We start from the raw sequence: 27337 nt of genomic DNA, 5'->3' as shown, positions 1-27337 counted from the left end.
GTGTTAAACCCGAACGTAAACCGGGCTTAGGTGAGACATACCGCCAGTGGACGCACCATGGACATGCCCATTATGTCTCGTTCGAAGTCCAACCCGCCTCCGTGTCTTGAACTCTTCTCTCTGTGCATCATCCGTACTTCCGGCCCCAACACCCAGCGGGGGGCGACATTAACGGCGTTTATGTCGGGCTGCCAGAATCATGCACTGCCTCGGTATCACCCTGCGGATGTGATGGCAGCCGATGGGGCCGTGGGTATGAATTGCTATGTCGGCAGTCGTGGACGAGAGCGGTGTTAGGAGAGAGAGACGGTGGCGATCGCCGCGCAACACGGGTGTAAAAAGCTGCCAATGTCCGGTAATGCCGAGGCTGGGCGCAGCGGCCGTGTCCGCATTGGTTCATTTGGTTGCAATCGGCATGGACTGTGATGGTGCATCGGCTTAAAGCATGGAAACTCCGTCTAATGTCATGTCTCCGTCGGCACGAGCTTCCAAGATGCAGTGGTGGACGCACTGTGATCCATGGCCAATGGCCAACTGGACACCGACCAAGCCGTGTACATAAGGGGTGATGGTATGGTATCGGAGTTAGATATGCTACGTGCTGGCGTGAAGCGATCTACATGAAGCGCTGAGGAAGCTCGCCCACGGGTCCCTTGGAACGGCCCACCAGACGGATACTTCGATTTTGCAAGGGATCCAATTGGCATGGACAAGTGGGGAGGGCTGATTTTGCAAAGAACGTGACGATTCCCACGTTTTCAGGGCCTGTGAGGGCTGCGTTCACCTGTCTTTCTGTTCGGTCTCCTACGTGACCTTTGGGTCCGAGTGTAGAGACATCTTGTTGGCTAACGCCCTGTGGAGAGTCATACAACGGTGTTGAACAGGTTGCAGGCTATGTTGATTTCACAGGTTCAGTATCTAGTTCTATTGCTTTCGCAGCAGACCCAAGGGCTGCATTTGATGTACAGGAAGTATGTTGCACTGGCACTGGCACCGCCAGCTTTGCCATGTCATTGTTTGTATCAAGTCTAAAACCATGTATATTCGCAGTGGCGCCGAAATTCAACAAACTTGGTTTTGCCGGGGATCCTCGGGCCCTTCAGTGGCAGAGGAGGAGGCGAGACACTGCCTCTCTTCATCTCGACCCCAAAGTACCATCTGAGAAGAGCCCACAGGAACGTCCACGCAATCGCATATATAAGGTGTCTGTAACAGACTCCATGAAGCTCATACCACGCTGTGGCTCATTCACCTCCTTATAGATTCGGACCACGTCCTCCCACACCGCCTCGCATCCCAACTCCCGCCATCAATCCTCAGGGTAGGCGCGCATCAAGTACTTGACATTATCATCGTCACAGTTAAAGTTAGTCCAATTACCGTTACGCGTCTCATCAATAAACGGATCAAGATTAGCTGCGATCTTGCTCTTCATATACACCCAGTCCGGGTTCGGCTTGGGCGCCGCGTGGAATGACTGGAGATCGCTGGCCCAGTCAGAGATGCCTCCCAGGCCCCAGCTAGCATATAGAGTGGTACGGGCGCTCTTTATACTAGTACTTATATAGCCCACCCACTTAGTCTTACCATAGACAAGAATGTTACTGTGGCTGCTCAAGTTAATAAAATAGCACGTGACCCGGCTGGAATCCTCCAAGATCTCGGTAATCTCAGCATCTACAAGATATCCGGCTGTACCTGTACACCAGCCCTTTATTACATGCGAGGACAATCGGTCGCCGGTAAAGGTACAGTCAGGATTATAGCATCCTGGCTGGGCCATCTTAAAAGATCGTCCATAGGAGGTGACACCCACAACAACCTTGTTTCCGGGAACGCCCGCCTTCGTGATCATTACAAGCGACTGCCGGGTCTCGGTCAGGTTAACTTGGCTGCGGAGACAGTTACCGGTCTCACACCCTTCCTGTAAATTACTATTATGCGCATCCCATTATCCATGAAGATCATAGGTCATATATACGATATAATCAACAATTCTAGAGATTTATACAATCAGGAACTGCTTAAGATACCAGTAGGAGGCAGGGGTAGTAATAGCAACAGACTTACCAGGCAACAGGTTCTTCAGGACTACAAGGAACACCAGGTAGTTCAGTCCATCCTCTTCCGTTCCTGGGTTAAAGGTCGGAAGATCTGGTGCCCCGGGATACTCCCAGTCAATATCAACACTATCAAGGTCGTGATCTTTAATAAAATCCGCGATCTTGGTTGCCATTATGAGCCGGTGTCCAGGTTTCACCCCGATCGGTAATATCATATACGTGTCAGCCTCAGTAGAGAAGGCCCAGCCACCAAATAAAAGGATCCTCTTCGCTCCTTCCACCATTTTAAACCGGTTGAACATGAAGGTTAAATACAGATCTCCAACCTCAATATTAAACTCAGGCGTTAGAGTCCCAAACCCAAAATGCAGATGAGTGTAAATCAATATATTGATCTACAGCAGGTCCTGGTATAAGCAGTCCCGACTCAGACAGTAGCCCTGGTAGTACCCGATCTTAATCTCACCATTCCCATTGCCCTGCTTAATGTCCATCCCGCAGTTCGATATGCAGCCGTAGGTGCCCTTCTCAGCTGTCCCCGGCGCGCCAGTATTAGTATCGACACAGAAATCCTTTGTAATACCACACTGTCCCCAGATATTGCAGCACGCGTTTAACGGGCACGGATTCATCTCGGAGATAGAGATATCCTCTGATACATTAGCTGGAGCCTCGGAGCCGGCTTTCTGCGGACCACAGATAGCATTGGCAATAGGTGCAGGGAACGGAGGCGTTCCCTTGCTTAAACATATAATACTATGCTCGAAGAGTGGATCACACCCGCTGAAGCCCCAGGTGTTCTTATTAAACTCCTTCAGCTTATCTATTGTCAAGCTATACTCGGCTGCCAGACTATCACAGTTATCGTCGCCTGTGACGGGGTACGAAAAGCAGGAGCCATCCTCATTAGGGCTGGGTGAGAAGTCCGGAAGGTCATCTTCGTCGCAGCACGCGTGCTGCTTTGGCTTGAGGTTGATGCAGAAGCCCTCCTTGTCATTGATCTCGACGAACTCGGCGTAGGAGATCCCACACTTGGCGGCGAGGGAGTCGCAGTCGTCGCCGAACACAGCCTGCACTGTGGTGCACTCGGCACGACGATGGAGGCGGCCCCTTGCGCTATTGGACTGGTGGTGCGACTGACCATGCCTGTGCCGGGAAACGGCCACCGCGGTGCGATTCTGCTGCAACGGAGCTGAGAGTTCGACTGTTCCAGCGAATGTGGTAGACCCCGCAAACTCCAGACAGGTCCCGTTAGCCCATGACTTGATGGCGTCCTGGAGAGGCGCGAAGGTTCCACCACTGGTTGCGATCACACTAAAGATATGGCTGGGAATATACTCCGGGCCATAAAGCTACATTACCATACTAGGGGCTGCGACACTAATACTGAGCAGGTTGTCCTGGAAAATCCTCAATGCTTCCTGGGCGAGGCCCTGGTTCAGCAGCCCCGGCCCGATATAAAGTCCCACAGTAGCTAGTCCGCTTTTTCCGTAAAGCATGAACAGTTTACCATCTGCATTCCCGTGTCCACCCTGGACATACGCACGCAGCTGCTTGACAATGGACCGGATCCCCGCTTTAGCGAGCCTAAAGCCCTCTTTGAACCAGCCCATCTCGAGCTTCACATCAACGGACTGCGCGGCGGCAGAGGCAGTCCTGACAGCCGGATCGGCAGGAAGAACATTGAAATCGGGGCCGGAGGACGAGCAGGCGTAGACCCTGTGGTTCAAGCCAGCTTCGTCAACGGGGTCGTACAGTGAAAAGGAGTAAAACATTGTATCTTGGCATTTCGCGATCTTGTCGAGGCTCGGGTGTGCGGACCAGTTTCCGGTGCTTGGGCCCGAGGTCAGGCATCGTTCGGGACAGACGTCCGTGCCACGGTAGCTGGGGCTCGCGGAGTTTCTGGAATAATCTTTCGCTGCGGACGCTCCTGGGATGCGGGAGAGGAGGGCTATGCCAGCAGCGCTCAATGCTGTGGCCAGTGATGGTAGTGCCCGCATCACGGCTGGAATGAAAGAAGCCAATCCGTGGAAGATTCGATCAATGAATGGTGCAAAGAGTGTATGGATCGATGAGAGAGAGAGAGAGAGAGAGAGAGAGAGAGAGAGAGAGAGAGAGAGAGTAAAAAGGAGAGAGCAAAGGAACCAACGAAGAAAATGAATGAATCAAGATAAGCAAAGAATGACTCGGACTTAAGGAAGTGAGGGGGACTGCTGTATCGGGATCAACATTACTTATAGTTTTTCTTGTAGAAGGTGACATGTTCCCTCTAGTTCGTGTCCAGCATCCTTGAGCCTCCACGGAGCGACTTCGCACGGTACGCACCCCAAGCCCTGCTCCCCTCTCATGCATGAGCCGATGCAAACTCAGTAGGGCCCATTTCAGGCCATCTCCTAGCCAACCCTCTCATTTCGTTTACAGGTCTAGCGCGGTCACCGCAACAAGGTACGCCGTCCTGCGGTACAATGCCATCGTAACTGTGGTGATTGTTGGTGGTACCGGAGAGCCCGATCTCCTGATTAATATCTCGGGCATGACTCGCGCAAGAGTGTGCTCTGATGTACGGCGTATACAACCAGAAACTCCATCGGGCCACGTCCATTGCCAAGGAACAGTGTAGTAGTCCAGTATGGTATGCAACGTTGTAGCAGTGGGCAGAACGTGCCTCACGGAGGCAAGCACATCCTCGCCCAGCGGGAGCTACCAGCCCACCAAGAGAGGAGGGCACGGACTAGCTACTAGCAGGCCTCGCCGCAAGTCCGGCCTTGTACCCATGCGAGCATCTGGAATAGAGCCAATACTAGTGCCAATACTAGTGCACTATGAATCCTCGACCCTCAGTCAGAGGGTTTGAGTTCTGACTAGCTCATTTCCGAGCCCTCAGTCCACGGCGCCAAGCAAGCCCGGTGCCTTGGCGTCCGGGCGGAATGGAATCCCTTGGGTGAGGGAATCATCTGACATAGGCGAAAGCTAAGACTATGTTTGAATTGAGCCCTCGAGGCGAGAGGGGAATCAGGCGGTCCCAAAACGCCACGGGGCCTCTGTGCCATCGGCCACTCCCGCGTCCCTTGCTGCCCAGACCCTTGGAAGGTTGGCAGCGCCTACTGTATCTTTGAGCCAATTGCTGGTTCAAACTCTGCTCGTGAAGTCTTGCATGATGCGGTGGCGGGGCGGTCCTGGGTAGCATTGGCGATTTGGCATCCTGCTCCTTTAGCTTGTGTTGGTTATTCTCTGGGCGTGGGATGTATTCTGACTTCTGTTTACATGTTGAGATTCGTTATGAGCACAGGAATACTATGCTGGCGGTCTAAGGCGCTGCGGTGCAGGGGGTTCCGGATCGCCCGCAGACTGCCGATCACAGTTCATGCGGCGGGAGATGGACATGATCATCATTGTTGGTTCCATTCGCTGCTCACTCCAGCGCATCAAATTTCAATTCAATTCAGGCGGAACGATGTTACCGCACAAAAAGAGACTTATTATATAACAATATCGAAAGAAACATTTCATATCACATCAATTCAAGAAAAAGAAAAGCCCCAGTGTCCCAGTGCTCCACACAAAGCGAAGCCCGGAAATGCCACCCACAATTGCCCTTCGCATCGGCGGAGCAGAGTTCTCATCGTCCCCATTCTCCTCGGGACAATCATCTGGCGGGTTTACCGCATGTCTGCAGAGCCAGGCCTGGTGCGAAGCCTGCATACTCTCCGCCACGGTGCGATCAATGTCCACCCTGCACGGATCCGGGACCGTGGTGGTGGGAGTCGTAACGGCACAGGTGTAGTTCATCGCTTGCCGGGCATTCCAGTCAACCCAGTGGGGCAAGGGCATAGTTTCGGGTACATTGATGGCGAGGGCAGAGTCCGAATTCGTGTCGGGGCAGGGATCTTCAGAGCTGGAGGATACGAGATCCACATCTACGCTGTCTGGCATATCCTGGACAGCAAAAGAAACAGAAAAGCTCGTACTGTTGGAAAGCATTTGGGAGATTGTGCTCCCACTCTCGAAACCCTCTTTGTCGCACGAGCGCCATGTGATCGACCAGTCCAGCCGCCAACTGCCTGGTGAGCCAAACATGTCGAAGTGTGAGGATGCAAAGTGCGGATCGATGGAGGACAGATTCTCATGTCGGAATTTGTGAAAGCTGGTGCGGCTGGGGTTCTGATCGTCGATGGAGCGGAGGTAGTAGGTGATTTCCATGTCAAGGTATTGGGCGAGCGATGGGTTCTGAAGGGCGAAGACTACCGGAAACCATTCTGTAGGCGTGTACGTCCTGTTCTGTGGAAAGACGAGGTCCACTTCTAGAACACTGTTCCCGGTAGTGGTAGAGCCGAGCGCGGAAGCGACCATGGCCCCCAAAATTGCTAAATGAAGGTGCATGATGCCGTTTATTCCGGAGTCCGAGGAGGGGTGTACTATCCGGATACGGGGCCTAGCTCGAGATTTATGTAGGCGAGGAAGGATCCATGAGCCACCTGCAGGGGAAAGGGGAGCCCGCCATAATAAATATTAGCATGGCCTGAGCGAGTGGATGAAGTGGCGTGCCGAGCCGTTACGGGGTAGAATAAGGGAGATGTGATGGAAGGAAAGCAGCCTGTGCAACCTGAAGAAAAATATCCGTACCTCTGCCTCAGCCCATTCCTCCTACAAACGAGTGATGCATAAAATTCAGTTTCGGGAAATGATGTACCTCAGCTCTGCATTGCTTGATCCACTTTGTTGCCTGTGAGGCTGCCACCGCTAGGCAGTAGGAAGGTGAGCTACTGTGACTACTGAGTACAAGTAGCTAGCTCTTTCATACTCTAAATCATTATCACACTTGTACGTCAATTCAGGGCTTCAACTTTCATTTGCGAGGGGAGGATATCATCCATCCATCCTACTGTACTTCTATCTTGTAATATGGGGACGCAAGTGCTTTACCAGAGTTAAGCGCGAAGGAAACAAGGCGATCCGTCATGGGTCTAGCTAGGCCATCTGGGCTAATAAGACGAAGTGCTCCCCTTAGGTATTGATTGCGGCCAAAGAGAGCCGTCTTCGCATCTAAACCCTCAAGTGCGGGTGCCCCGACAAGTGTAGCCCATTCTCGACCAAGAGTCCCAAACGAATCTTTAAAAACGGCCGTCGGCGCCCGCCCGGCCTGTGGCACAGAGTATTGAGATCATAATCCTTTATATTGAATCTCATCATGGTTGATACCTTATGAGGACAGTCAAAACGAAGCTTGTTTATCATGGGTCCTTTCGCCTCAGTCTTCGCACTCGCATCTGAGTCTCTTTTATTCTCGGTGTCCATCCAGGGATGAATCTTAGGCTTACTTTTGATTCGAGGTAATTGTGCTTGATGGCTGTGCTGATGGACTGGATTATATTGTTGTGAGCACAGGCTAGAAATAAGGAGAAGTGGGTATAGGTTAGCAATGAATCTATGAATGAGAGTAGACTGCTGATTATTGAAGGTATTGTTAATTACCTTTGTAGTTAGAAATCTGCTAAGGAGCCCCCTTCACCTGGTGATTCTGACTTCTCAAGGCAAGAAAATCGCAGGGTGGAAAGGCCACAATTTCTGGTCCAAAAGTCACGCACAATCGTGGACTCTTTGTCGACACCTATATTTACTCCGTAATTTCGCCCCCCCCCAGTTCTGATGCGTCAGAATTCTTGCGCACCATACACGAAGACGGAGGCGAGATCTTTGGAACCAGATACCCGCAGCACAGTCTGCGGACAATTTGGTCATCAAGATGTCGACCTGAAGAGCATGCCAAGCCACTTGAAGAGGACCAGATTTCTTAATTTTTCCCCAAAGATATTCTAAAATGTTAAATCTCATATTAGAGCCAAACATATGCGGGGTCAAGAATGGTTCTCAAGATATATGTATGGATACTGGGATAGAGTTGTGCGGATATATAAGTATATAACAGGTGATCCCACCCGCCATTATTTATATAACTTGAATAGGACGTTTCGGCCCTATGAAGATTTCATAACCAGTACACCAGGCCATTCGTACTTAATAATTGCAGTGTCCAATACATCCAAGCAGAAAGTCGTGCACTTCCCTAGAACGTAAAAACGGTATGGATAATACACATTTGTGTAATCCACAATCACGTGTGTAAATCCATCCAATGGAAACATAGTCCAAGGTGACACTTGCTCCCAGAATAGGAATGTGCGATCCACCTATCGTCAGATTCTGTAATATTACAGCCTCGGCGGCACCATCTACATCCCATTAGGGCACAGCCAGCGCAGCTGGAGCTGGACGAGACAACCTTTAGCACTTTTCTGCTTGTGACTGGAGGTTGAATACCAGAGAATGCAGACCCGAAATAGAAGACCAATAGCTGACTCGACCTCGTGCTCTCGCAGGTGCCGTTTCATTTCCTCTCATTCAGGCGCAAATTGGCCTCGCCTCGTATTCGCAGCCCAAATACCAATAAGACAAGGTACTAGAGTGTTTTCGGCATGGTTCTGGCGTAGAAAAGTCTTGGACTGTGCGAAAAGGCCCAGGATCTGGCTCATTCAAGAGGACGCGCCCTGCTGGTTGTTTTTCAGTCTCGGCGTTGGAATTCGTTCTTCCGCGAGATGGAGTTGACCGTGGCGGAGGCCTCTGGTCTCATCGCTGCTGGTGTTTTTGTCCTGCAGGTTTTGCTTCCTCTTGCTATTCCATGGGCTCTTATTGCTTTTCTGTCGAATGAAAATTCTATTCTCACGTGGTAGGTAGGGCTGTTTCTTTCAGTTGCGCGATGTCGACCTAACAGTGGTGTAGGACTGTCCTTGGCCGTACCCTGCATTCATCACTCTGGCCGAGTATTCTCAACTCGAGCAGTGCAGAGACAGCGGGAGTTCCATGGCGCATTTATTTGACATCGTGGGGCCAGACTATTTTACTGTTTGTGCTATCGGTCGCTGCCATCTGCTCGCCGCTGGGGCTTTACTCGTCTATTGAGCCCGCCGGGTCATCCACCGAGAAACCGTTCCATTATATCCCCGATAAATCTGCCTTTGGGTATGGAACGCCATCTCGCAGTTCTGGACCGTTTACGCGGTTTTGTGGACTTGAAATTTCGTGCCCGGGGACGACCCTTAATCAAACATGCGAGACTAGAGGATTGACGGAGGTTTGCAATAATACTGTCTACGAGAGCCGTGTTCCGCAGGATTTAATGACAGTCTTCAACAATGGCGCGGCTTCTATTGGTCCCACAGTCTCTAGTATATTCGATATCCAGTATCGGATGTACAGGAACTCGACGGACCCGTACAGCATTCTGTCGTGGTACACGAAGCCAGATTACCGGACCATGTCTACCATCATTCTAGAAGACAAGATAAAACTGGTGGAAGGGCTAGTTACTGATCTCGAGCATGGCGGAATTGGATTTCGCAATCACACTGCACCAAACGCGACTCTGAAGTATGGGGCTACCTGGACGGAGGACATTTTATTCATTGAGCCAGAGACAGAATGCGTCTCTCTGAACCTGAGCATCAACGCCGTCACGCCGCCGTGGAATTTCAATGAACGATATCTGCTGAATATATCTCTTGTTGACGAGGGGGGATTCGCTGCTCTGCCCCGGACAGTGCCGGCGATTGCTCGGTCAGGAACCGTCAACGGACAGAATAGATTTGACTTGAAAGAACGAGCGTCCAGGGCAGCGTGGGTGAACAACTACTACACCATGTTATTCTTGAACCTGACAGATCGTGACTCGAAATCTATCACTCGCGTCGACTCAACCCAGGGGAAGAGATTTGATCTCGGGGATGATAAAAGCAATAACTTCACCATTGCCTTCTCTGCTATTCAAACCAACATCAACTTTGGGTCGTATCTGAACCTGACTACTAATCATAGCCAGAGTTCGAATCCGCATAATGTTACTGCTATCGACTTCGACACCGCATGTACGTGCCCTACAACTGTGTCCATAATGATGCTAATCCCATGAAGCCAGGGCGTGCGGCGGCACAACCAGCCAAAGTCCATCCAATATCAACAGTTCTTTGATCGCCTGCGGCCTCGTTCTAGGGGCTGCGACGCGGATAGATGGAGGCGACGACCTTATCCTAGACCCGGACACCAGATGGAAGATTCCACTATACTCATGCGCGACAGCCATGAAAGCAAGTATAAAGACCGCCGAGTTCCAATACAACGGAACAGGGCTGGACGCACTCAAAGTACGATCACTAAAGCCTAAAAAGTACGACGATACCAGCCTCCCGGTCTGGGGCGTTGAAAGTCTACCACGGCAGAGCATCGACACGGCACCTCCCATGTGGGGGATTGTCAGTCCTGGTGCAACTACCGCCGAGTCTACTCTCGACCACTACAACATCTCTTCAATCACAGCAGAAAGCCTTTATCTCCCGGGATACATGGACCAGAACTACCCCCTGCTCCGCGGTCTCAATTCCGTACCCTTAGGAACCGGCCAGAATCTCCCTGGAGTTGAGTTTTATAACCAGGCGCTGATGACAGCATACACGATCGGCGCCGCAGGATTCAACGCCGAGGCAGACTACTCTGGCGCCCGCAGTCTGGCGCTGTATGCCAAGTGGCAGCGGCTGTTGAAGTCTGCAGATGGAGCTGCGTCTATCATCAACCTCGTCTGGACGGACATTGCGACTAATGCCGTTGTTGGGACGAAGGGATGGGGATTGGATGCTGCTGCTTCGAGACTCTCGCTATCGTCGGCAGTAGACAGTGTCCCAGTATCATCGAATACAAATGTCCCAGTTACTGTGTATGATAGCCACATCCGCTACCATATCCCTTATGCGGTCCCAGCCTTCGTCACGCTGGGCGCTACCACGATTCTCCTAGGCTTGCTTATCGCCTTGTTGATTATGAGACGAACTGGACTGAAGCGACTGCGGGTGTTTCTTGAGTCGACCACTATTGGAAGAGTTCTCTCTCCGTTTGTCCAGTCGGATGCTACATCTGAAACCAGCTCTTCGAAAGACTGGGTGAAGCGCGTTGGCCAGCAGAAGGTCATAATTACGCCAGACTCTATCACAGTAGACTCGGTGCCTCTTGGCCCTCAGAGTCCTGCACTTGAATCTGAAGTTGGATCTGAAGTGGATGCGGAAGTTGAAGTTGAAGCTGTAGAGCGGCCAGGAGTGGAAGAAACCAAGCCTCAAACCTCCGTAAACACTATGTAGCTTATATTCATTCAAGTCATTAAATACCAGCCCAATGCCCCGTCTCATTCACCCTCTGCACAGCCTTCTTCAAATCCTCCATATACTCTAGATGCCTCCTCCCCCTCCACGCCATCGGCAGCATGGGATATACAGCCCTCACCCACGCCACAAACGCAACATACACAGCCTGATTCACCAAAGTCGGCTGCAGATTATACTCCCTCGCCAGCCTCCCCGGCAGCCAATTCACCGTCAGCACCCTCGCAACAGGCAACGTCCACGCCATCTCCCGCGGCAGATTCTTCGGATACATCAAATCCCTGGCCAAACTCCGCGCCATATCCGTAACCTGCAGCGTCGCAATATTGTAATCCCAGTACTCCCAGAACTCCTCCACGGAATCAAACCACATCTCGGGGGGCATCCTTAGCGACGTCCCAAACACCGCGCTCTCCCGGAGCATATTCTCCATCTCGGCCTTCTCCATCTTCCCAAAGAATGTCTCCCGCACTAACACAATCGAAAAAAACAACGTCGCCGCCGTCCATTTATGCAGTTCTGGATCATCAGCGCTATAATCATCCCCCTTCACGCGCGAGTGGTAGCGGTGGATAACGCCGAATATAGCTCTCTTCTCCTCCTCTGTTCCGCAGACAGCGACGTTCAGGAACCGCGCTGTATTGCGTAGACGCTGTGGGATGCGCTCGGCGAAGGAGGAGTGCTTGAAACTGCCTTTTGCGAGGGCTGGGTGTGCGAATTGGCATAGGATGGCGACTTGCCCGCCTAGGAGGTAGATGTCGTTTTCGATGATGGAGTGCAGGGCTCGTGGTTGGGTTAGGGGTTCGTAGATGGGGATTTCTTTTTCTTTGCCTTTTTGTGCGTCCTTCACGGATGTGGATGTGGGTGAGGATGATGAGGGGGCTCTATGAGTTAATGTCGTTGTGGTTGTTGTTTCTGACATTTTGACGGAAGTTGGTTTTGTATGACCGTTGGAGTGTGGAGAACTGCTGCTCCCAGACACCTTTATATTGATCTTATTTCTTCAGACCAGCGGGAACGACGGACCGAGGAATTCTGTGGAGAGGATCTGGATCTCTGGATGTATTTCTAGTGGCGGTGGTGGAGGAGGCTGAGCAGCGACCCAGAAGACCTGATTCAGGCACATGTGAGCTCCCCGCAGATTTGCGCTGCCAACGGTGAATCACATGTAATGATGTCAAGGTTGAAAGAAGGATGTAGTTAAAGGACAGCAGGTGGTCTAAAGAAAGCTTGGTGTACTGGTCTCAACCATAAAGATAGTGACTGGCCTGCTACACTTCGGAAACAGCTCACCTGTTAACAAAGACGATAAGGCTTTGCTGAGATGGTACAGGATGCACACTCTTTATTGTTTGTTTCTGTTCACTTGTTATCGTCTCCTTTGTTATGCGGCCTTTGTCATGTAGGCTATAATACTGCTGTAGATGCCTCTCAAAGCAGGTAAGAATATCTTACCCAAGCAAAGTACCAAGCAAAGCACCAACTGGCAAAATGCTCTGCACATCATACGAAACCATGTGCGCCGACTGCAAATACCACTTCAAAGTCCTCCGGCAGAACAAGGTGAGCGCAGCGTACCTCGAATACCCACCAAACACCTTCCCAGTAGTCTTCACCTGCACGCAAAAGGTCACAGTCCCAGAGCGCAGAGGAACACTCATGCAAGCAGTCTACGAGCAGCGCGACAGGACGGTAACTCGCCTAAAGCATACTCTAGCCAACCACTTCCACCGGTCCGTCAATGTATTCGACCACTTTGACCACGGTGAGTTCCGGCTTGGCGACAAGACGGCCGTGACGTATAAAATCCTTGTTGACTTCCCCGGTGTCATTGCAGAGCCTAATGGCTGGGCAGCCTGGATTTCGCACTTCATGGGCGAGATCAAGTTCTTTAAGTTGGTTGTGCGGTCGGATCTGAAGAGGAATGCCCTTCCCAGGGCGCTTGTTCAGCCGGAGAGGGATCAGTGGGAGGGCTGTGCCCCCAAGGATAAAAAGCATCTGTGTTGGACTCGCTTGGAGTTCTTCTTGGAGAGGCAGGGCCTGGTTCCCTCTATTTAGTTAATATCCACCATGTTTAACCTTCTACGTACAGAAGATAGACTACTATACTAGAATCCTTCATATGCTTAACGTGTATACTTCCAGTCAGCTTTTACCAGTAGAACAATTATATTGTCGTCTTCTCGCCAATACTCCCTACCAGGCGATAAGACATAATAAACAGACTAATTCCGTACAGCATTCCACTTCTCTTCCACATCTTCCCAAGCATCATACTTAAACAACCACCTCCCAACCCCATATCTCCTCCACACCAAAGGATCCTCCCCATCTTCCAACCCGTCAGGTAAAGGTCCCCGTCCCCCTTGAAGATAATCCCTCTCAACAGCCTCAAACCCACGCATCTTCCGATCCCGCTCCCTCTGTTCCTCCCCATCGTCAAGGTGATTCAAATCCTGCTGGATCGACCCTCGCTGCACAACAGTCTCCGTCCGCAGTTTCCTACACAGCTCATAGACGCCCAACGCCTTAGCCTTCTCATCTTTAGAGCGGGATTGGATCCGACTAAGACACTCGCCTAGCACGGCTGCGTCTTCAAATGTGATTCCCGCCCCGCTGGCGAGGTAAGGGAGTGTCGCGTGCGCGGAGTCGCCGAGAAGTGCAAAAGCCTGGCTGGGATGGACCCAGGAGTCGATGCTGTTGCGGATGCAGAGGCGCCATCGGAGGACGGATGGACACAGGGCGAGGAGTTTTCCGATTCTATTGTGGTTAGCTTTGTCTTTTGTGCTTCGTTGCTGGTTTATATAAGTAATAGGTGACAGCGTACTTTGGATCCCACTCCTTGAATAACCCCTGCATCTCGTCCACGTAGCCCTGTAGTGTTGACGGGCCTTCTTCGGGCATGTTGTCCGGGACTAGCAGGACGAGGTTGAGCTGTGATGCGTCGCGAAGGGGATACGTTACTGCCATAGTCAACAGTTTGAACGACTTCCAGGGTCATATAGTGGTTCTTACCAGCATGCGCCCCAGGCCCATACCAATAATTCACGGCCCTCTCATCCAAATACCTCACCAACTCTGGATCCCTCCTTACATCTTCAGCATCAAGGAGAATCCGATACGCCATATCACCCGTCCGATGCGGTGGTTCACGCCGTCCGAGCAAGATCTCGCGGCACCGCGAGTTGATTCCGTCGGCGCCGATGACCAGGTCTGCAACTTGAGCGTCTTGGTCCTTAATCAAGACCGTGGCGATGCTCTGCTCATCATCGAAATAGATGTCCACAACTTCACTATTCGTGCGAATATCCGCCCCGAGCTCCATTGCCCGGTTCAGCAGGACAGAATGTAAATCCGCACGATGGAAATCATAAAACGGAGCACCGTGTTCTGTCCCGGCCGCCGCAAAGTCCATACTTGAAATAAGACCCCCCCTCCAGTTCAGGATATTGCATCTCTCTGTTTTCGAGGCTTTCGATGGAAGTATCTCGTGTATATCCCACGAGCGTAGGATTCTGGTGCTGTTTGGGAGACACTGGATGCCCGCGCCGACTTCGCTGATGCTGCGCGCGGATTCGAGCACTGTTACGGGGTGCCCGGCGAGCAGGATTGAGATTGCGGCGCCCAGGCCGCCGAGGCCGGCGCCGATTATTATTACCTATATACGTCGTGTTAGGGTTTAGAGCTTGGCTTGTATAATGGGGTTGTTGGTGGTTACATTGAGGGTGGAGCTTTTGGGCCGTGATTTGGGTGTGGCTTGGGGTGTGGGTTTTTCTTGGATGGGCATTTTGGGTATTTGTTAGATTGTTAGATTGTTAGAATGTATTGCTCTATGATGGAGGGACATGCTGGAGATGTGGTTTTATTCTATGCGGTTTGAAGTTTAGCAAAAGTGGGGAGCATGCTTGTATACGGAGTAAATAGTCCGGAGTAAGTTGGCATGTCCAAGGATGGGGGCAGAGAGTGGAGGTTAGCATGATCCTCGCGGATGTGGGAGATTAGTGTATAGATCCCAGACTGGGTCTTCATGTTCTTTATATTATTTGATAAAGTCTGTAGGGGCTTGTAGATCGAGGTGCGAGATGTAAGTCGACTCCACCAGCGCCCAGAAGCAATATTGGATCTGCAATCTGCTGTTGTTCTATCACAAATTCACAATAGACCCCACATCCCTGTCAGTGATCTACATAGGGCAAAAGCAATATAGAATGCGGTTGTCGAACACGAGTCAGCGAAGCCACCCTCCTCTACACTCAGACGCGGGGCACCGCTTACCCTCGGTGCTGCAGAAGTGACTCAATATAAATAGATGAAAATGCACCAGCCAAGTCCTGCAGGGGAATGCGATGCAACTCTTGCTCGCCTGCGAGTGGACAACCAGCCCGAATACAGACAAACTAAGCCTGTCGCGTGACGGTCCAAGAACCTGAACTGCGCCAGGCCACGGATTGCATCGCGCTTTAAACTCGAGCGTTTCATGTTCGCGGGCGAAGAGACGATATTGGAATATGCTGCCGATGAAGGTCGTGTTTGGTGAGGGGATGGTACACATTAGGGAGGAGATACGGTGAGGTCGACATCGACAGCTGCATGTCCTGGCGGGGCTCTGCAGGAGGTGCATATATTGGCTTGGTGGTCGACACATATAAAGGGTACGACGGCGTGGCTTGAATGCGTGTCTGGGTAGACAAACAGCAAAAGCAGGCCGTTCTAACTATCTTTCGCTATCAACCATGAAGCTGCAACTTGCCATATCTCTCCTAGCTGCATTTGCTGCAGCAAGTCCCATTCCTCTCCAGGAACGCCAGTGTATGCAAGGCCTATTCATACGGAGCCCCCGCTAACCATCACAGCTGCGCCGTCCGGCCAAAATGAACTGCGTGATGGCGATTGCAAGGATATAACCCTCATCTATGCCCGCGGCTCGACGGAGTCGGACTACCTGGTTAGACCACTCTACATCTTAACCACAGCAACGGACTAACCATCTAGGGCTCACTCGGAGTCGAGGTCTGCGATGGCCTCAAATCGCTGAACCCTGACCAGGTTGCGTGTCAGGGTGTTGCTCCGGAGTATGAAGCGGACCTGGGATCCAACCTTCTTCCCAAAGGAACTTCCGAGGCGGCGATTAGTGAGGCTGTAGAGCTTTTCGAGCTTGCGGCGTCTAAGTGTCCCGATACTAAGGTTCTTGCGGGTGGTTATAGGTTTGTTTTCTTATCTTATGTCGCATTTACTGTTCTGACGGATGATATAGTCAAGGAGCAGCGGTAATGCACGGTTCCGTCTCGACTCTCTCTAGCAGTGTGCAGAACCAGATCAGTGGTGTCGTGCTATTTGGGGATACGCGCAATGAACAGGATGGTGGCCAGATTCCGAACTTCTCGACTGATAAGACGAAGATTTATTGTGCAGAGGGGGATAAAGTGTGTGAGGGGACTCTGATTATTACTGATGCGCACTTCTCTTATAGTGCAGATGTACCGGATGCTCTTGAATTTCTGGCTGGGAAGATTTAGTAGGCCAATGAGAAACAAGTGCGACTTTCACATATTGACCTAACAGGGCGAGATCTTTATTCGTAGCCAAACATCTCGTTGGTCGAGAGTAAATCATTCAGGTTGGCATGCTAATGAGCGGAGAAACAATATAATGTACAGTAGTAGAGATACCTTAGTATACAACAGTAGAGAGCCAACACCACAATCAAACAGGAACCAACTCCTCCAAAATCCGTTCAATATGCCTCGCAAGCGTATAATGCGAATCATCAAACTCCGTCAACACACAATGCGGCATCCGCCCCGCCATATACCGAATCATCTCAATCGGCGCATTCTTATCCCTGACCCCATGCCAAATGCGCACCTTGTCATAGACCACATCCTCAAACTTGAATCCCCAAGCATGCGATAACAGAACAGCCTCTTGCACGGTCGCACCACTCCCCTGCGCAAACGCCTCAAAGGACATGTCTAGCACCATCTGCCGGCGCTCTTCTATACTCAGGGTCCCCTTTTCCGAGGTCGCTTGTTTCTCAAGCCAGGCGTCTATCCATCGCGTTGCGGGGCCGGTTGTTACGGTCCATCGTAGAGTACTGACGAGCCCGTCCAATATGACCCGGAATCCAACCGGTGTATATGTCGCCGCTAGCGACGTTAGCCGTCGTGCCAAAGAGACATACTGCATCCCGGCACTCCAGGGCCCCGCGCCCGCGAGGACCCCAACGCCGGATAGCCGGTCGGGCGGTAATGAGTGCGCGCATGCGAGGGCATACGGACCGCCGCCGGATCCGCCTAGGACAGCGAAACTGGGCAGCTTGAGGTGGTCGGCGAGGGAGTGCACGTCGGCGGGGTAGTCGGGTATCTGGCGTCCCGGTTGGAATGTGGACTGGCCGTATCCGGGTCTGTCTGGGGCGATTATGCGGAGGTTTCGGCGCTTGGCGATTGGGTCGAATGCGGAGGCTTCGAGGCGGGAGGAGGGGAAGCCGTGGAGGTAGAGTAGGGGTGTGCCTGTTGGAGTGCCGTACTCGGCGTAGCTGAGGGTGCGGCCATCGGGGAGGGAGAGGGTTTGGTTGGTGCGGGTTGAATATGAGCGGATGGTATTAACGAGGCGGATTGACAGAGGTCTGGTCGTCATGGCGATGTTGTAGAGGAAGAAGAGTCGTGCTGACGCTGTTGGACACGAGAATACGAAGACGCGACTAAGGTAAGCACTAACCAGATGCCAGTTAGCGTGTAAGATGCATTGGAATGTCCCGGTAAGATAAGATATAGATGATCTGTTTACAGAATGCCGTTTAGGGCTACGAGAACCACCGGGACTGGCCGGATGATGAGGTCATAATGGTTTAACCCTGACTCACTCCGACGTCGCTCCCAAAAAGTTACTTGCTGCAAGATATTAACATAATGAACCTAGCAGCATCCTACGATGAAACCCCCGTTCAGGACTATTCCGCGATATCCTCCCCTACGGTGGCCGCCGTCGCAGCGCATACGCACCTTCGCCGACATCCGCCAACATCCGGGTAATGATAAGGAGCGCGTCGTCGTCCTGGGCTCCGGATGGGGAGGATACACCCTCTCGCGAAAACTATCGCCGCGACACTTCGCCCCAGTCGTGATCTCCCCTCGCTCGTACTTCGTCTTCACGCCGTTGCTCACCGACACTGCCGGCGGGGACCTGGACTTCTCGCATATCGTCGAGCCCGTGCGCGATCCCAGGTTCAAGCTCGACTTCATCCAGGCTGCGGCGCGGGCCATTGATATAGACCGCAAGACTGTCCTCTGTGAACCGACTATCGTCCGGAGCGGCGTTACCGAGACTCACACGGAGGAAGACCAGCAGAAGAATGGGAAGGATGTGAATAAGTGGGAACACAGCGAGATGTTCCACGTCCCCTATGATAAATTGATCATCTCAGTCGGTGCAATCAGCCGGACATTCAAAACGCCAGGCGTCAAAGACAACGCCATCTTCTTCCGAGACATTGGCGACTCGCGCCGTGTGCGCCGCCGCGTCCGCGAATGCTTCGAGCTCGCTGTTCTTCCGACGACCAGCGACGAAATGCGCCGCCATCTTCTGCATTTCGCCATCGTGGGCGCTGGTCCGACCGGTACTGAACTCGCGGCTGCGTTGCGCGACTTTATTTACACGGATCTGATCACCCTGTATCCGACTTTGGTGGGTTTGCCGCGCATTTCACTGTATGATGTTGCGCCGAAGGTGCTGTCTATGTTCGATGAGTCGCTGTCGCGGTATGCCAAAGAGACCATGAAGAAGGAGGGGATTGATGTGCGCACTTCGCATCATATCGAGGATCTCCGATGGGGTGTTCCTGGTGCTGAGCCACCATATGAGATGGATCCCCGGAGTTGCCTAACCCTTACGACGAAGGAGGAGGGTCAGGTTGGTGTAGGGATGTGTGTCTGGGCAACAGGAAATGCGATGAATGAGCTTGTTAGGGATTCTCTGCGCGATGTTGAAGTCTTCCCTGCGAACTCGGCCGTTATGCAGGACGGTTCGAAGCCGCCGCAGGATGCATCCAAGCGGTCGTGGTCGTATAAGAAGGCTTCGCAGACAGGTGCACTTTTAGTGGATGGGCACTTGCGCGTCCAGCTTCAGGACGGATCTGGTACAACTGCAGTTCTTAAAGATGTATTTGCGCTTGGAGACAATGCGATGCCGGAGAATGGAGCACCCCCAGCAACAGCCCAGGCGACCGCCCAGGAAGCAAAGTGGCTGGCGGCGCGACTTAATCACGGCGATTTGCAGAAATCGCCCCCGTTCTCGTTCAAGAATATGGGCACGCTGGCGTATATTGGGGATGCGCGGGCCCTCATGCAGCTGCCGGACGAAGGCGATGGGAAGTTTCTGCCACAAAAAGTAACAGGGAGAATGGCCTGGTTAGTGTGGAATTCGGCATATCTGACTATGACTATTAGCTGGCGCAATAAGTTGAGGGTTGCGTTTCGGTGGATGCTGAATCGGATTTTTGGGAGGGACATCTCGCGGTATTAGCATGAATCAAAATTATGTGCATATCTAGTGCAATCTAGTGCTTATTATACATTTGCGAGTACATGTCGATCCCTTCGTTTGCCTGCTTGGGTGACGTTGTCTACCGTACAGTCTGTGGCCCCAATTTATTTCTGTCCAGACACGTCCAGGTTCCACCGCAGACTTGAACGATTCATCCAGTCCAGTCCGGAATGTCGTGCAAGCCAGTCGACTGTTCGGGCGGTGGTTTGAGCGACGCGCATCTGGAACCGGACCCTGACATTTCGGGGATTGGGGTATGCTCCTGTCTTGGAAATCACTACACAACGCTTATGTGGACAGGTTCTGGTGGCGTCCCTTGGGGCTGCGTGGTTGACCTTGATATCCTTGGTAGTCCATTATGTCGCAGTCCCAGTTGAACCGTCATCCAGTCTATTGGACTCGTCACTGCAAGGATCCATACGGCGTGCCCTAAGGTGGAACTCAAGTAGAGACTGGTCGAGGCCGCTAAAAGCTGTCAGTGCATACTGTGCCCTGAAACACCATATACTTGTTGGTATCTAACCAATGCAGCTTATCCTTGCAATCAGCGACCAGCAGCTTGTCACTGGGCTCGCTATGCTCATCGGGGCATTTAGCCAGCTCAACTGCGGCATATCATTCTACCACTGGCAGGTGGCAACTACTTTGGCTTGGTTCGCCTCGATCACCCATCTCGCAACTCTCCCATTCCTTCAAGAGTTCCTCCAAAGGCGCAAGTTCCTCCTCTGCTTGAGGGTGATGCTGATGTCAGGGGTCGCTATTATGCTGTCGATAGCCCTGCTCCGAAGCGGCAATCCGGAGATTCCGGCCATGTGTGGAACTGTGGCCAATGGATCTGTCGCAGTCAGTATCTGGATGTCTCAGAACGGCGTGTACACGATCTTATCGGAAGTCATACTTCTTGGAACCCTCGTCACTCGGCTTCTGCGAATGTTTTCACATACCAGCCATGCCGGTATGAGACTTATGGGATTTGTGCGTGCAAAGTGGCAGGCCTCCATAATTGGGCTTTGTAAAAGGCTCCAAGCACGCAGCGGATTGGCTGCTGCGGTCACTCTTTGGGTACCTGTATTGAGTCTATCAGTCCTGGTCTCGGTTCAGACTCTGCTTGACTTCATGCGCTCCCGCACATGGGAGGTAATAGCTGGCCTCATATTGTGTATTCTGTATGCTGACGATCAAAGGTACTATGGCTACTGTTTTCCCTCGTATGGGGTACCCTGCGACTATTTACTGTCCGTTACAGCATGCAGAGAAGCCGGGATATGTTGGAGGAGAGTTATTGGGGCTTCGGCCAGGTTATCCCAGTATTGCTTCTTCTTGTACCAGGCTTGGTGGTTGTGGAAAGCCTCTCCGGTATGCTCTGGCCGCCTATATTACGGGCTTTCTATACTAAGACAAACAGATTTGTCTGGTGAAAAGGCTTCAAATACCCCAACCCGATACGAAAATCTGCAACTCTTAGACCTGAGAGACGGCCAACAAGCACGGTCAACGCCCAGTCTCCAAAATGACACCGAAGCCCCCCTGTGGACAATGTCAAGAACTCGGCCAACTCCATCGGCGAGCGATTCGGTATACGACCTTATTATAACATCCTGTAAGCACGACTTTCGCTCGTGCCCCTGGTACCTGGATAACCTGCAATTTATTATATCATTCATATGCGGGGCAGCACCGATTTACCTCATGTTCGCCGAGGAGGACTTCGAGCAGCTGAACCTGTACTTTGTGCAATATGTATGCTTACTTCTCGGGGGTTGCTGTCTCTGTCTCTCAACCATACCCCTTTGCGGAGTTGTGAGCACCATTGAATCGGGCCGATCCAAGCATCATGCCTTTTCCATTATGCGAATCATAACTGACCCTGGTCGGGCTTACCGGATATGTCGTTGGATATACTATTATGCCTCCCCGGCCCTTGTTGTATTGAGCGCGATTGCTACTTATATGTGGTGGATAATGATACCAGGCTACCCTGGGATCTTTTTGGCAGTCTGTACTTGGATAGTGTTGTATATGCTTCCATTTTTGTTGTCGGTCTTTGGTGCTACTTACTCATTATATCGCATGCCTGATAATCGACTTGCCTGATAATCGACTTGCCTGATAATCGACTTGCACGCAGTACTGTTCAGCGTGATATTTGCATCTCTGGGCTTGTGTGGCTGTTGAACATGTACACGGCCATGCTATGTTATATAGTATCATCCATACTCATGAGGCTTTGTATTATTTCCTTTAATCTCTGCCAGTAAAGGCTCCCAGCTCTGGCTTGGGGAGCACCTGCCCACTCAATCGTGTAGCTAGCAGTCGCCTCTTCCATTTTGAAAGGTTGCCATTCCCAACGGGCAGGTAGGCAGCAGCGACTGTCGTTCTTTCCTATTCCAGGCTTGATCCCACGCGGTCCGATACCCCACGGTTGCAATCAAGGATCGCAATCTCTACATGCTACAACATGTCTCTGCCTCTGCCTCCGCCAACCACCTGCGACCTGTCATGGCACTCGACCTGCTGACTGCGGTCATGGTGGTCTCTGCCAGGTCTGACCTCGGATTCGGCCTCCTCTCTTGAGTTTGCGAGCTGCTGTGTAACCAAGACGCATGGGGTTGGGGTTCGTTCCAGATTTACGAAACAGCATTGGATGGGCGATCTTTGGATGCGCCAATCAGTGCTCGGACCTACTGTGCTCCCCGTGAAGTATGACTGGACTTCCAGTAAAAGCACCCCGGTGGTTCGTCCGTCAGATGCGTGTCTTGGATGAGCTGGAGAAGTTACATCAAGTCGTGTATCATGGTTCATTACCTTAGAAAAGAAAGGAGGCAATTTGATCTTGGTTGGCTCATGACTTATCAAACGTACCTCTCATGTTCGAAGATGGGTGGCTTTTTGGTCTTTCCAATCCTACGCCGGTGAGCCAACTGCAGGTATAAATAGAGCTTCAAACCCTCAAGGTCGCTTATTCCAGCAAACAATCTTCCTCAACTCAGTGTTCTTTACCTTATCTCAACGTCCCATAAAACAGAACAATTTTTACAAATGTACTCGGGTGTCCCGTTCGTTGCTGCCCTTGTAGCAACCACGGCCGCTGTCCAATGCATCTCGCCCCCGCCTCCAGGCACCGTGGACCTCTCTGAAGACTGGGACGTCGAGTGGAGCCATGTCGAGTATGCCCTATCTCCTATACTTGCTGTATGTACTAGGCGGCAGTAAGCTGACCGTTATCGCTCTAAAGCACCGACTCTTCCCAGCTCTGCGTCTACCTCTCCAACTTCCAGCTGGCGCCGAACCCGCACACAATCTTCGTTGCGGGACCAGTAAACACGAATAGTGACGGAACAACCGTTGCTGGATCCTGCGACTTGCCAATCGTAGATAGGTGAGTCACTCTTTTAGGTATGAGAACAGCACTGACTATTTGCATTTCTAGCCCATACAGGGTCCGGCTTTCCGAATGTGGAAATCCAAATACGATTTACTCAGAGTGCAACCAGGTGGATGTTTCTCAGGACTCCTGTGATAACAACTAGTTGTTAGGTGTATGGGTAACGTGGGCGATATGGTTGGGAATTCGGCGCAGTACTCATTTCGTCTCGGTGTAGGTTTTTGCCTTGGGTTAGGTTTTTCCTATACTGTAATGCGAATGCAGAGACTGGGGGTGTACAATCTTGGGTGCCAGTACTTTCTGATGATTCAATGGAAACTCCTGATGGCACGCGGCCAATACCTGCTGGGCATTCACAGTGGAGGTTTCTTGATTAAGCTCGACGCCAATAGTTAAAGGCTCAGACCTACGTGCTTTCATTAAGACCATTTAGCAGATCGTGTTACACAGCTTGTAGCGTGGCACTATTCGAGGCTTGCCTAAACTATCCTCGTGTCTGATATGGCGGCCTAAGCGAAATCTAAGCCCGACATTATCGACCGATAGTCAGCTGCAGCTGAATCAATACATTCTCCAAACCAATCCTCCATCTCGTGGGTATTTACACTTCCCTGAGATGTATCATAGACGAGGTCCTAATGGTGCAGCCAGCCTTTACCATTCGGGACATACGCTCTTCCCTCCATACTCTTGATTCCTGCCTTTGAACCCAGCCACAAATCCACCAGTTTGTCCCCCTTCTGATGTGCAAGCATTGCGTCCCAACTAGCATACCGCTCAAAAATCCTCATCTGGGTCTCACTATCCAGGCTCTTGAGCACAAGGAACGTACTTGTGCCGTCTTCGTGTTCCTCGATGTGCTCCGCGATAACGGCGAGCTTATCTAAAATAGTACTTCGATCCTGCTGTGCATGGCATTCAATCCGGGTGTCGTAGATAATCTCACACCCCTGGCAGTTTCCCGGCTTATCTAGGAACCCCGCTGTCTCGGTGTAGTGCGTGAGGTCTAGCCCGGTTGACATGGTGCTGGGAACGGCAGCAAGGAATTCTTGCATCGCGGTAGAGTTCAAATGAGTGTCGTACAGATCCTGCTCCGAATTAGCGTGAATCGCTGGGTGTCTTGTTCGAGACAACGAACCTCGCGCGTGTTATAGGCCTCGAATGCCAGCATGTGTGGTATACCTTCAAAATTCGTCTTGAATTCGAATGGGATCCCAAAGTAGTAGGTTAATGTCGAGGTTCGCTCTCTAACGGCAACATACTCGGCCAGTTTGTCGTAGGCAGTTTGCCACTAGAGGTATTCGATGAGGGTCTTGGGGTGGAAAGGGAATGAATGATGTTTCTCACCTCGCCGTATCTACCAGGTATGAACTGGACATTGCCGAAAATTATGAACATGTTGCCTAACTTGAAGAAAATGGTGCTTTCGATATCTTGTCTCAATGCAGTTACTGGTACTTGTATTAATCGCCTCATGGTATAATTGTCTTGATATGTTCAGTGCCCATGGCCAAGCATGCCGGAAAAGCATAGGATAAAGATTACCACCTGAGGCCCGAGCTACAATAACGATATGACTAATTTGGCACAAAAATCAATGCCTTGCGAGTGTGTAGAAACTAGCTTATCTAGTCTTGGTGAGGTGAAGTTGGTCGCCATGGAATAGGGGTTTGTAGTATTGGGTCTGGAAGTATCATTAGTGCTAAAAAGCAATTGTGATTCTGCATGTCTGTGGGATGCTGGCTAAACAATAGAAATGAAAACAGTAGAAGATTCATCAATTATTAAGGATTTTTTTTGTTTCCTGCTGAGATCATGATATGTTTATGAAGATATATATGTTTTCGTAAGCCTGTGTGCCCGAGCTCACTCTAAAGGTAAACGACACACCAAACGAATAGCACTCTTCTTAACTACCGTATGTTTATAGAACCCAGCGATATCATAACTTGTCTGGTTCGAAAGGAATAACACCATTTCAATACTTCAATTGGAATTCTGGTGCTGGACAATCGCCCTGATGAGTCAGCACCACGCCATCCACGACGCGACGAGACGAGACGAGCACTCAACACTTCTGTCGATGGTGATCAGCCAACCCATCTATGTATACCATGGTGTCTAGTGCGACTAGAGCATTGCCATTCATGACATGTCAACCGACCTGAGAAGGCCCAGAGCCGGGGCCTGCGTCACTTGCCGGTAAGATCTGGCCGACCGGAGCGAGAGTAAACACTGACACCCCGCAACAGCTCTAGAAAACGTCGCTGCATCCCATCCTCCACCGGAGACGCCTGCCAACTCTGCCATTCACTCTCACGACCCTGCAGCCTGAGTGTTCCGCCGGCCAGAAGAGACATCGATGGCGGATACCCCCGAGCCAGCGAGGATACTGGTCCGTCGAACGCGTCGGAAGATCCCCTCACGGGATTGACATCACGGCAAATATGGATCGAGCTGGTTCACCTCTACTTTCGCTTCATCCACGATATCCCCCACACCATATTCCACGAGCCCACATTTCTGCGTCGCCTCGATGAAGGTACGGCACCGATGATACATGTTTATGCGATGTGTGCGTTGGCTGCGAGGTAAAACTTGACCGCGTTATGAGCTTGACAACGCCCAGCATTAGTAACTTCGCACGCGCAGATTCTCCAGTAATCCAGTATTCGACGGGACCGCCCCCTGTGATCGCGGAAAGGTCTTCGCTACCGAAGCAGTTCGTCTCAGCCAGCCGTACATGATATCCCCGAGCTTGGAAACCGTCCAAGGATTCCTATTGATAGGATACTTTCTCAGTGGGGAGGGAAATGTCGATGGGAAACACATTTATATAGGATTGGCTCGGTTACACGCAGAGAGGCTGTCACTTGGCGATAACGCTAGTGCTGTACATGAGGAGGAATACCGGCGGAGTTGGCTGTCAATCCACGTGGCAAGCCATTGGTCGGCCTGGGATATGGCCATGGAACCTATGAGTCTACCTCAAGAGCCGGACTTCATGCCGAATATTGACGATGCGACGTTTCACACTGTCAGCGCAGAGGTGCTGAATGCCAACTACGTGCAAGATTCTCCCCGCTGTGATATGTGGGCTCAGATGGCACGCACTCTTGGCATATATGCGAAAGTAAACACTCTGATGCGACAGCTTAGCTGCGACAAGATCTCGTTTGCCGACTACTGCGCGCAAGCAGCCGAAGTGGAACTTGCGTTGGATGAGTGGGCGGCGAATCTGCCCCCAAGACTGGCCTGGAATTTCGACAATCTCATGTTCCTGGCAGGAAGGAGGCTCGGACAAATATACCTCGCGATGCATATCGGCTACTTTCATTTCAAGCAGATGCTTCTTTTCCCCTTCCTGGATGCGAGAGCAGCGAGGAACTCGAGGCCGGATCATGCATTCAAGTGTAAGGATAGTGCGGCCGTTGTTTCGTCTATTCTACAGTACTCTAGGAACATCAAGCACTGCGAATTGGACTACTTCATTTACGGCCATATTGGGGTGGTCAGCTCATGCGTTCACCTCCACACTCTGCTATTCAGCGACGACTACCGCGAGCTTCCAATGGTGCGCCAGCGCCTGGTGTCGAACTTTCAGTATCTTATGACCGTGAAATCATATTGGCCTATCGTCGAACACTATGTAGGGAGGCTTTATAAGATACCTTAAACCTTTGCTAATATCAATCCTAGACTACCCATCTGCGTACATTCCAGAACTCCTGCAGAGACTCAATGTCGGATCCGTTTGTGCTTGACAACTGGATGGCTCGTTTCCTGATCGAACACTCCTCACTTCTGTCGGAGAGGCAGCTGGCTCCGCACGCGGAACCTGGCACATCTATACAGCCTGATCATAAAAGTAGCTCTGGGAATGCTACCCCTGCGCGTCCAAGTATCGAATTTCTTACGGCCCAGGGAAGCGAAAACAATGAAGCGATGGTTACATTGGAGGAACCCGCTCAGTGGGATGACCTTTCTCGATTACTGCATGATCAGGAGATAACTGGGGAGGCCCTGATTAACAGCGCCTTGAGCTGGCTACTAGATGACCGCTACGATAGCAACCAAGTCACCCCGACATGAGTTTTATAAGGACTATATACGCAACGATTTGCACATGTTCCTCCAATTCAATTACT

The 27337-nt window shown here is 51.5% G+C and overlaps 14 protein-coding genes across 14 annotated transcripts; 7 read left to right on the top strand and 7 right to left on the bottom strand.

The window, feature by feature from the left end:
- Positions 1 to 1309: 1309 nt before the first annotated feature.
- On the bottom strand, positions 1310 to 2236 carry APUU_10107S (uncharacterized protein; the record flags this gene model as incomplete). The annotated part of the gene is made up of 2 exons (XM_041694212.1): positions 1310 to 1924; positions 2012 to 2236. The coding sequence occupies 2 exons, from the start codon at positions 2234 to 2236 to the stop codon at positions 1310 to 1312; spliced, it is 840 nt and encodes a 279-aa protein (XP_041549473.1).
- Positions 2237 to 2458: 222 nt separating this feature from the next.
- On the bottom strand, positions 2459 to 4063 carry APUU_10106S (uncharacterized protein; the record flags this gene model as incomplete). Its single annotated transcript, XM_041694101.1, has 2 exons — positions 2459 to 3362; positions 3420 to 4063. The coding sequence occupies 2 exons, from the start codon at positions 4061 to 4063 to the stop codon at positions 2459 to 2461; spliced, it is 1548 nt and encodes a 515-aa protein (XP_041549472.1).
- A 1516-nt stretch (positions 4064 to 5579) lies between these two features.
- APUU_10105S (uncharacterized protein) lies at positions 5580 to 6443 on the bottom strand (the record flags this gene model as incomplete). Its single annotated transcript, XM_041693990.1, has 1 exon — positions 5580 to 6443. The coding sequence occupies one exon, from the start codon at positions 6441 to 6443 to the stop codon at positions 5580 to 5582; it is 864 nt and encodes a 287-aa protein (XP_041549471.1).
- A 2213-nt stretch (positions 6444 to 8656) lies between these two features.
- Positions 8657 to 11242, top strand: APUU_10104A (uncharacterized protein; the record flags this gene model as incomplete). The annotated part of the gene is made up of 3 exons (XM_041693879.1): positions 8657 to 8787; positions 8841 to 9982; positions 10029 to 11242. The coding sequence occupies 3 exons, from the start codon at positions 8657 to 8659 to the stop codon at positions 11240 to 11242; spliced, it is 2487 nt and encodes an 828-aa protein (XP_041549470.1).
- A 19-nt stretch (positions 11243 to 11261) lies between these two features.
- Positions 11262 to 12185, bottom strand: APUU_10103S (oxygenase MpaB family protein; the record flags this gene model as incomplete). The annotated part of the gene is made up of 1 exon (XM_041693768.1): positions 11262 to 12185. The coding sequence occupies one exon, from the start codon at positions 12183 to 12185 to the stop codon at positions 11262 to 11264; it is 924 nt and encodes a 307-aa protein (XP_041549469.1).
- A 569-nt stretch (positions 12186 to 12754) lies between these two features.
- Positions 12755 to 13321, top strand: APUU_10102A (uncharacterized protein; the record flags this gene model as incomplete). Its single annotated transcript, XM_041693657.1, has 1 exon — positions 12755 to 13321. The coding sequence occupies one exon, from the start codon at positions 12755 to 12757 to the stop codon at positions 13319 to 13321; it is 567 nt and encodes a 188-aa protein (XP_041549468.1).
- Positions 13322 to 13488: 167 nt separating this feature from the next.
- On the bottom strand, positions 13489 to 15050 carry APUU_10101S (uncharacterized protein; the record flags this gene model as incomplete). Its single annotated transcript, XM_041693546.1, has 4 exons — positions 13489 to 14023; positions 14091 to 14226; positions 14279 to 14921; positions 14982 to 15050. 4 exons carry the CDS (start codon positions 15048 to 15050, stop codon positions 13489 to 13491), a joined length of 1383 nt encoding a protein of 460 aa, XP_041549467.1.
- A 946-nt stretch (positions 15051 to 15996) lies between these two features.
- APUU_10100A (cutinase family protein) lies at positions 15997 to 16779 on the top strand (the record flags this gene model as incomplete). The annotated part of the gene is made up of 4 exons (XM_041693435.1): positions 15997 to 16072; positions 16117 to 16208; positions 16256 to 16467; positions 16518 to 16779. 4 exons carry the CDS (start codon positions 15997 to 15999, stop codon positions 16777 to 16779), a joined length of 642 nt encoding a protein of 213 aa, XP_041549466.1.
- Positions 16780 to 16966: 187 nt separating this feature from the next.
- APUU_10099S (alpha/beta fold hydrolase) lies at positions 16967 to 17899 on the bottom strand (the record flags this gene model as incomplete). Its single annotated transcript, XM_041706928.1, has 1 exon — positions 16967 to 17899. One exon carries the CDS (start codon positions 17897 to 17899, stop codon positions 16967 to 16969), a length of 933 nt encoding a protein of 310 aa, XP_041549465.1.
- A 294-nt stretch (positions 17900 to 18193) lies between these two features.
- APUU_10098A (putative pyridine nucleotide-disulfide oxidoreductase) lies at positions 18194 to 19783 on the top strand (the record flags this gene model as incomplete). The annotated part of the gene is made up of 1 exon (XM_041706817.1): positions 18194 to 19783. One exon carries the CDS (start codon positions 18194 to 18196, stop codon positions 19781 to 19783), a length of 1590 nt encoding a protein of 529 aa, XP_041549464.1.
- Positions 19784 to 20329: 546 nt separating this feature from the next.
- APUU_10097A (uncharacterized protein) lies at positions 20330 to 21318 on the top strand (the record flags this gene model as incomplete). The annotated part of the gene is made up of 3 exons (XM_041706706.1): positions 20330 to 20941; positions 20989 to 21160; positions 21227 to 21318. 3 exons carry the CDS (start codon positions 20330 to 20332, stop codon positions 21316 to 21318), a joined length of 876 nt encoding a protein of 291 aa, XP_041549463.1.
- Positions 21319 to 22843: 1525 nt separating this feature from the next.
- On the top strand, positions 22844 to 23334 carry APUU_10096A (uncharacterized protein; the record flags this gene model as incomplete). Its single annotated transcript, XM_041706595.1, has 3 exons — positions 22844 to 22971; positions 23040 to 23183; positions 23235 to 23334. The coding sequence occupies 3 exons, from the start codon at positions 22844 to 22846 to the stop codon at positions 23332 to 23334; spliced, it is 372 nt and encodes a 123-aa protein (XP_041549462.1).
- Positions 23335 to 23824: 490 nt separating this feature from the next.
- APUU_10095S (putative quinol monooxygenase) lies at positions 23825 to 24587 on the bottom strand (the record flags this gene model as incomplete). The annotated part of the gene is made up of 3 exons (XM_041706484.1): positions 23825 to 24277; positions 24328 to 24480; positions 24537 to 24587. 3 exons carry the CDS (start codon positions 24585 to 24587, stop codon positions 23825 to 23827), a joined length of 657 nt encoding a protein of 218 aa, XP_041549461.1.
- Positions 24588 to 25341: 754 nt separating this feature from the next.
- Positions 25342 to 27281, top strand: APUU_10094A (putative C6 transcription factor; the record flags this gene model as incomplete). The annotated part of the gene is made up of 4 exons (XM_041706373.1): positions 25342 to 25391; positions 25442 to 25780; positions 25842 to 26838; positions 26889 to 27281. The coding sequence occupies 4 exons, from the start codon at positions 25342 to 25344 to the stop codon at positions 27279 to 27281; spliced, it is 1779 nt and encodes a 592-aa protein (XP_041549460.1).
- Between the last annotated feature and the right edge of the window lie 56 nt (positions 27282 to 27337).

This window comes from Aspergillus puulaauensis, chromosome 1, assembly GCF_016861865.1.
Source record: "Aspergillus puulaauensis MK2 DNA, chromosome 1, nearly complete sequence".
Taxonomy (NCBI): Eukaryota; Fungi; Ascomycota; class Eurotiomycetes; order Eurotiales; family Aspergillaceae; genus Aspergillus; species Aspergillus puulaauensis.
Note: the sequence above shows the minus strand (reverse complement) of the source record. Positions and strands in the feature narration are given on the sequence as shown.